This window comes from Podarcis melisellensis (genome assembly GCF_964234715.1).
Source record: "Podarcis melisellensis genome assembly, chromosome: 2".
Taxonomy (NCBI): domain Eukaryota; kingdom Metazoa; phylum Chordata; class Lepidosauria; order Squamata; family Lacertidae; genus Podarcis; species Podarcis melisellensis.
In genome coordinates, this window is record NC_138529.1 from 116,371,591 (window position 1) to 116,379,979 (window position 8,389).

General features: G+C 47.6%; 1 protein-coding gene across 2 annotated transcripts; it reads right to left on the minus strand.

The window, feature by feature from the left end:
- Positions 1-4,175: 4,175 nt before the first annotated feature.
- LOC309364955 (uncharacterized protein) lies at positions 4,176-8,389 on the minus strand. 2 transcript variants are annotated; one of them, XR_014165906.1, is made up of 4 exons: positions 8,269-8,389; positions 7,301-7,433; positions 5,283-7,013; positions 4,176-5,230 (listed from the first exon to the last, which is right to left on the minus strand). XR_014165906.1 is itself a non-coding variant. In XM_081903003.1 (3 exons), the coding sequence occupies exons 1-3, from the start codon at positions 8,341-8,343 to the stop codon at positions 6,031-6,033; spliced, it is 1,191 nt and encodes a 396-aa protein (XP_081759129.1). In that variant the 5' UTR covers positions 8,344-8,389; the 3' UTR covers positions 4,178-6,030. The 2 variants fall into 2 exon arrangements, 1 of the variants encoding a protein (XP_081759129.1); XM_081903003.1 differs by having other exon boundaries at positions 4,178-7,013.

Below are 8,389 nucleotides of genomic sequence, written 5' to 3' on the forward strand. Positions count from 1 at the left end.
AAGCTCCATTCCGGGTAGGAAGGCTGGCTGGCACGCCGCCATCCTGCGGGAGGAGCTGCACCTTTCGAACTGCTGCCTGGCAGGGGAACTTGGTCCTTGGGAGGCGGGTAGATCCGCAGCTTGCACAAGGAAGCGTCTCATTGCCTGCAGAAGTTGGGGTGGCTGTGAATGGAGAGGCTAAGAGGAGCCTGGCAGCCGGATCGGGCCAAAGGGTAACTGGATCAGGCCCACTTAAGGGCAGAAGCTAAAAGCCAGAGCCAAGCACAGCAGAGCTCTCCATGCTTGGGATTCCCAGCGACTTGATACATGCTCTCCAACATTTCTCCAATGAAAATAGGGACGTCCTATTCAATAATAATGATAATAATAACAGTAATGATGGTGGTGATGTTATTTATTGCCCCAGCCACTCCAAGCAGCTTCCAACCTATATAGAAACATCATAAAACATAAACATTAAAAAAAGCTTTCCTATACAGGGTTGCCTTCAGATTTCTCTCTCTCTCACTCACTCACTCACTCAATTTTTATTAAATTTTCTGTTTTACATTTTAGAATATTCATTTAAAATATCAATGACTTGATAAAGTGGTACCTCAGGTTAAGAACAGTTTCAGGTTAAGAACGGACCTCCAGAACAAATTAAGTTCTTAACCTAAGGTACCAATGTACTCTCGTTTTCGGGCTCACTCCTCCCTTGTCCCCTAGACAGACGAATTGCTAACAACAATTCAACTAGATCAACTAATGGTCTGACTCTGTTGTTGTTATTATTATTATTATTATTATTATTATTATTATTATTATTATTAGCCCACCCTTCTCCCCTTAAACCGAATTAGTTCATTGAAAGCACTGTCCAAAACTCAAAATAATATACAAAGGTAAAGGTAAAGGGACCCCTGACCATTAGGTCCAGTCACGGACGACTCTGGGGTTGCGGCGCTCATCTTGCCCGGCATACAGCTTTCGGGTCATGTGGCCAGCATGACTAAGCCGCTTCTGGCAAACCGGAGCAGCGCACGAAAACGTTGTTTACCTTCCCGCTGGAGCGGTACCTATTTATCTACTTGCACTTTGACGTGCTTTCAAACTGCTAGGTTGGTAGGAGCAGGGACCGAGCAACAGGGGGCTCACCCCGTCGTGGGGATTCAAACCACCGACCTTCTGATTGGCAAGTCCTAGGCTCTGTGGTTTAACCCACAGCGCCACCCGCGTCTCTATATACAGTGGTAAAGGTAAAGGTACCCCTGCCCGTACGGGCCAGTCTTGACAGACTCTGGGGTTGTGTGCCCATCTCACTTAAGAGGCCAGGGGCCAGCGCTGTCCGGAGACACTTCCGGGTCACGTGGCCAGCGTGACATCGCTGCTCTGGCAAGCCAGAGCCGCACACGGAAACGCCGTTTACCTTCCCGCTGGTAAGCGGTCCCTATTTATCTACTTGCACCCGGAGGTGCTTTCGAACTGCTAGGTTGGCAGGCGCTGGGACCGAGCAGCGGGAGCGCACCCCGCCGCAGGGATTCGAACCGCCGACCTTTCGATCGGCAAGTCCTAGGCGCTGAGGCTTTAACCCACAGCGCCACCTCCGCCCATATACAGTGGTACCTCGGGTTAAATACTTAATTCGTTCTGTAGGTCTGTTCTTAACCTGAAACAGTTTTTAACCTGAAGCACCACTTTAGCTAATGGGGCCTCCTGCCGCCGCAGCACGATTTCTGATCTCATCCTGAAGCAAAGTTCTTAACTGGAGGTACTATTTCTGGGTTAGCGGAGTCTGTAACCTGAAGCGTCTGTAACCCAAGGTACCACTGTACATGACTGTCTTTTAAAAAAAAACCTGTGCAAACGCAGAGGTCTAAAATTGTTCACCGCTTCACCCTGCACTTGTCCTAGTTACCAATTAGTTTCCAATCATAATTCAAAATAGTGTTGCTACTGATCTTGTAAGCCCGAAATGGCTTAGGCCAGCCTTCCTCAAGCTGGTGACTTCCAGGTGTTTTTGTCAGGCTCTTGTCACCAAAACACCACAGAAGCAGCCCTTACACAGGAGGAAGTAAGAGGAATGGCTCCCTCGGTTTTTGAGCATTTCGGAAGCTGAACACCGAAAACCTGGAAGTAATTGCTTCCGTTTTCAAACGCGCCTCAGAAGTCAAATGGCTTCTGCTGCATGTTTTTCCATTTTTTCAATAGATTTTGCCAACCACCCATTGCTCCTTGGTTTTCAAATGTTTCAGAACTCGAACAGTCTTCCAGAACAGATTATGTTCAAAAACCAAGGTTCCACTGTGTGTGTGTGTGTGTATGTATATATGAATGACACAGCGGTATAAGGATTTTTTAAAATAAATAAATAATAGCCAACACAGTGCCCTCTTTTCGATTTATTTTATTTATTAGTACGTATCCCGTCCTTCCTCCCAGAGGAGCCCAGGGAGGCAAACACTTCTGTGATAAAACAGAAAATAAAAAAATATATATATTTAAAACTGGTTTTTTTAATTTAAAAAAATCTAAAAATGAAACATCTACCGGTAAAAACAGATTCAAGGCTCCAGCTACACTGTACCATTAAAGCAGCATCACACCGTTTAGTCACGGTTTCTCCATGAGGAATCCTGGGAACTGTGGTTTGCTGAGGGTGCTGAAGTTGTTAGGAGACCCCCTATTCCCCCCACGGAGCTACAATTCCCAGGGTGAGGGGAGAGACTCCATCAGGCAAGGCCTCTTTCCACCTGCCTTGCCCCCCCTCCAGTCTCTGCTTCTCATTTTGTATTGTATTATGTTGTGCACTGTGGCTTGCTGATGCTTTATTGATTGGAGTTTGTTGTTGTTTAGTTGTTTAGTCATGTCCGACTCTTCGTGACCCCCTGGACCAGAGCACGCCAGGCACTTCTGTCTTCCACTGCCTCCCGCAGTTTGGTCAGACTCATGTTTGTAGCTTCAAAGACACTATCCAACCATCTTGTCCTCTGTCGTCCCCTTCTCCTTGTGCCCTCCATCTTTCGCAGCATCAGGGTTTTTTCCAGGGAGTCTTCTCTTCTCATGAGGTGGCCAAAGTCTTGGAGCCTCAGCTTCAGGATCTGTCCTTCCAGTGAGCACTCAGGGCTGATCTCCTTAAGAATGGATACGTTTGATCTTCTTGCAGTCCATGGGACTCTCAAGAGTCTCCTTCAGCACCAGAATTCAAAAGCAGCAATTCTTCAGCGATCTGCCTTCTTTATGGTCCAGCTCTCACTTCCATACATCACTACTGGGAAAACCATAGCTTTTACTATATGGACCTTTGTTGGCAAGGTGATGTCTCTACTTTTTAAGATGCTGTCTAGGATTGGAGTTTAGAAATTACTTATTTTAACTGTTAAGAGTGGATTTCTGTTTAATCTTGAAATGCTGATCTTTAATATTATTCTGTATTGTTTTAATGAATGTTGAATGTTATTTTATTTGCATATTGTATTATGCATATTGTCTTATTTATATGATGTTAGCCGCTGTGAACCCGGCTTTGGCCGGGGAGGGCAGGATACAAATAAAATTTAGAAAAAGAAAAAGAAATAAAAGGGTGGTTTAACCCTCAGTCCCTCTTCTCAGGGAAACTCTGTGGCTGCTGGACGAGATGGACCACTGGCCTGATCCTGGTTCTCCTGTTATGGACACGGGAGGGGAAGGGTGAGCAAGGCTGAGCCTCACCTGGGTTTATTTCTGACACAATGGTTTATGCAGCCTTTTAAAGTCAGGGTTCAGTTACCCATAACTTTTCCTTTGTGAAGCTCAAACCTTGAATGGAGCTGGCCAGAGCAAATGCCAATATAAGCTCTTTCATCCAGTGATTCAGCAGAATGCACACCTAGTGCACTCCATCAAGTAAACTCATATAGAATTACAGAGTTGGAAGCATAAGGTAAAGGTAAAGGGACCCCTGACCATTAGGTCCAGTCGTGGCCGACTCTGGGGGTATCTCGCTTTATTGGCCAAGGGAGCCAGCGTACAGCTTCCGGGTCATGTGGCCAGCATGACTAAGCCGCTTTTGGCGAACCAGAGCAGCGCACGGAAACGCCGTTTACCTTCCCACCAGAGCAGTACCTATTTATCTACTTGCACTTTGACGTGCTTTCGAACTGCTGGGTGGGCAGAAGCAGGGACCGAGCAACGGGAGCTCACCCCATTGCGGGGATTCGAACCACCAACCTTCTGATCGGCAAGTACTAGGCTCTGTGGTTTAACCCACAGCGCCACCTGTGTTCCTTCTGGTTGGAAGCATAGATGTCAACTCTTCCTTTTTCTTGCGAGGAATCCTATTTGGAATAAGGGAATTTCCCTTTAAAAAAGGGAAAAGTTGACAGGTATGGTTGGAAGGGACCCTGCGGCTCATCTAGTCCAACCCCCTGAAATGCAGGAATTTGCAGCGGTCCCTTATGGGGATCAAACCTGCAACCTTGGGATTATCAGCCCCACGCTCTAGCCGACTGAGCTACCCAGCTCTTCACAGCACAAACTAAACAGGCGATCCTGGGGGAAAAAGCGTTAACACAAAGTGCTTCTTCAGAAGAAATGACTCATTGTCCTTGTTGCCAATCTCCAGGCCCGTGAATCTGCTAGTAGCAAAGTGCTTTTCTGAGCCTCCTACTAGCCATGTGCTTGGAAGCAACCAGTTACAGCCCCTTTCTCAGAAGGGGAAATCACTCAACAACCCACTGTGGCTTTTGCCCATTCGTTTAAAGCCTGTCTGTACAGGGAGAGATAGGGTTAAAAATATAGACCAATAGGAAAGCCGAAGGGAGGCGGAGCCTACCTGTGTATAAAAGGGCTTAGCCCGAGGTTTGAGTTAGTTGTTGTTGGGAGCTGTTGGTGGGTTGTTGGTTGGTTTTAGAGGGTTGGCTGGTTGGGAAAGACAGTTGGAGAAGCAGTTGGAAATAGAGAGACAGTTAGGGCAGTGGGTTCTTGAGTGAGGGGAGGTAGAAGAGATAGAGAGAGGAAAATAAGACTAAGAAAGTAAAGAGTAACAACGTTTGGAATGCCGGAAAAGTTTGTGTCTGAAATAAAATGCACTCTTCTTTACTAATTGAGAACCTGACTGAGGCTGAAGTGATTTTACCGGGGAGGACCTGGTTGGTGGGAGCGGATTAGTGGTGTATGGGTCAATAGTCTGTGAGATGACCGGGGGCTCCATTCGAATGCCACACACACCAACTTGGGGAAGTAGTTATCACCTTTCTGCTACCCGTAAGCTCTGAACAATACAGTGGTACCTTGGTTTTTGAACGTAATCTGTTCTGGAAGACCGTTTGAGTTCCGAAATGTTCGAAAACTGAGGCGCAAAGGGCGGCCTGCCAATTCAACAGAGAAAATTGTGAAAAACAGATACATGCAGCAGAAGCTGTTTGACTTCCGAGGTGCGTTCGAAAACGGAAGCATCTACTTCTGGGTTTTCAGCGTTCGAAAACCGAAACATTCAGCAATGGAGACGTCCAAAAACCAAGGGTACCACTGTATTAAGATCATAAGCCCACCTCCTGGTGGATATCTACAATTGATCCTCTATTCCCTGATCCTCTATTCCCTTTTCCCTTTCCTCTTCTATGAAGAAACCCCTTCTGGGACCCCACATTTAAATTCTTCCCTGGTCTCCTTGCTGGCCGTAGTAGGACCAACTTGGCCAGTTAGCCCTGGTGATCATTTTATGTCTACTGACTGGGGTTTTGTTTTTTGTTTTTCCTAAAATGACCCCTGAATTTTTGAATTCTATTGATATTGATGCTGCATTTTATGTTGTGTTTTCTGCTGTTTTTAAGTCGCATTTTAATCAATGTTTTATATTTGCTGTTAGCCGCCCTGAGCCCGGTTTTTAAACCGGGAAGAGCAGGGTATAAATAAAAAAAATATTTATTATTATTTATTTATTGTTATTTCCCGCGTGGGTTCTCTCGTGTGCAAGAAGATCTGAACTCGTAATTAAGCTTTTCCCACAGGCTAAGCACTTAAACGGCTTCTCCCCCGTGTGAGTGCTCTGATGCCTGCGGAAGTTGGAGCTCAGGCTGAACATCTTTCCGCAAACCCCGCAGCTGTACAGTTTTTCACCGGTGTGGATTCTCTGGTGTCCCCGGAGGAGAGAGCTAGCGGTAAACCTTTTCCCGCACTCAGGACACTTGTACGGCTTCTCTCCCGTGTGAATGCGCTGGTGCGAAATGAACTGAGAGTTGTGTGCCCAAAGCTCCTCCCGCAATCTGAGCACCGGTACGGCTTTTCCCCCGTGTGGATTCTCTCGTGTCTGATCGGGAACGTGCTCACGCTGAAGGACTTCCCGCAGTCGGAGCATTTGAAAGGCAGCTCTCCGCGGTGGCTTTTCAGGTGGTTGGCGAAAGAGGAGTGTTGCCAGAACCGGCGCAAGCATTTGTACGGCTTCTCTCCAGTGTGGGTCCGGTAATGTTTGGTGAGGTCCGAGCACATGGCGAAGCTCTTCCCGCAGCACAAACACCGGAACGGCCGTTCTCCCATGTGAATTCTCAGATGGCTGCTGAACGGGGAGCTCTGCCGGAAGCACTTCCCGCACTCGGAGCACTTGTAGGGATTCTCTCCCGTGTGGGTCCAGTAGTGCCGAGTGAGGTCCGAGCTCACGGCGAAGCTTTTCCCGCAATGCGTGCAGGTGTACGGCTTCTCGCCCATGTGGGTCCTTGCGTAGGCCACGAGGGTCGACTTCAAGCTGAAGCTTTTCCCACACTCCACGCACTTGTAGGGTTTCTCGCCCGTGTGGATCTGCTGATGCGCGGTGAGACCCGTGGGCCGACTGAACCCTCGTCCGCACACGGCACACTTGTGTCGTTTATCGTCTTTGTGGATGTTTTTCTCCAACGCCTCCTTCCTTCTGGCATAAAGGACAGAATCGGCAGCACTCCCTCCCAGAGGATTTCCCCTTCGCCTCTCAGGGCGCCCAACTTTTTGGCTTGGAGGCTGCAACCGATCGGGATTTTCCGTCAGAGGTGTCTCCTCCTTGTTCTCAGTCACCCGTCCATCACCTGCAGAAACAAAATATTCAGAACTTCCATCAGCTGCAGATGCATTTGGCGTTCCAGCTACGGTTTTGGTCCCTCAATCTCAAAAAGGGTATATTGCAGAGCTGGGAAAAGTATAGGACAGGTGATCAGGGAATTGAAGCATTTTCCCTACAAGGAAAAACTACAATGTTTGAGGATTTTTTGGTGACAAAAAGGAGATGCATGTTGTTGTTTTTTTACAGACAGAAGGCCTACCCCCTCCATAATAATAAAAACCAGTGGTGTCAAGGAATTCAGAAAAACCTCACCTAGCATGCTGGTGTAGCCCTGGTCCTCTGCCCCCTCTTTAGCCTCTGAGCCCACCGGCATCCGTCCAGCCTCCGATGTCATCCCTGTTGCCAGAGTGCAATTCAAAGCCCTGCCTCCCGACAGAGGCAGCCCCTGAAATGGCAAAGAAACATAAAATGCAGCAAAAGGGTTGGTTCAGCACTAGTACTGCATGTTGGCTGGTGTAAAATTTATTATTACTATTATTGTTAATAATAATAAAAACAAGCATTGACTAATGGAGGAGTGCAGACCTCTGGCCTCTCCATAGGAATGACCCCATTTAATAATAATAATAATAATAATAATAATAATAATAATAATAAATAATTTATTTATACCTCGCCCACCAGCTACTCTGGCGGCTCACAACAGAATATTAAAACCACGGGAAAACATCAAACATTAAAAACTTCCCTAAACAGGGCTGTCTTCAGATGTCTTCTAAAAGTCAGATAGTTGTTTCTTTCCTTGACATCTGATGGGAGGGTGTTCCACAGGGCAGGCTCCACCACCAAGAAGGCCCTCTGCCTGGTTCCCTGTAACTTCACTTCTCGCAGGGAGGAAACTGTCAGAAGTCCCTCAGAGCTGGGCCTCAGTGTCTGGGCTGAACGATTGGGGTGGAGACGCTCCTTCAGGTATACTGGGCCAAGGCCGTTTCCCTTCCAGTGCTACAATTCCCACAGTGATTTAACACCCATCCCTCTTCCCAGGAAACACTGGGAATTATAGCTTTGTGAAGATAAATGGATATCTTAACGGTTAACCACTCCCAACAAACTACAGCTCCCAGAATTCTCTGGGGGAAGTAATGGCTGTTTAAATGGATGCTCTGAAAGTGGACTACTTGGCTCTGGCTCCTCCTACTGGTGGCCTCCCTGCTTTCCACCCTGTCAGTTCCAATGAGCCCCTCTGCAACCTTTGGGACATCCTGACGAAGCGCCCTCACCTGCTGTTTTGGTTTCTCGGCCTCTCCTTGCCTCACCAGGAAGTCCTCGGCCAAAGCCACCGCCTGGGCAGCCATCTTTGACCCAGCTCTGCATCTCCGGGGGCAGGATGGCCAGGAACTG

Coding starts and splice junctions, on each gene's coding strand:
- LOC309364955 (XM_081903003.1), bottom strand. CDS start 8,343: ATGGCTGCCCAGGCGGTGGCTTTGGCCGAGGACTTCCTGGTGAGGCAA. Junction 7,434..8,268: donor CCGAGAAACCAAAACAGCAG/GTGAGGGCGCTT, acceptor TTGCCATTTCAG/GGGCTGCCTCTGTCGGGAGG. Junction 7,014..7,300: donor GGGCTACACCAGCATGCTAG/GTGAGGTTTTTC, acceptor TTGTTTCTGCAG/GTGATGGACGGGTGACTGAG.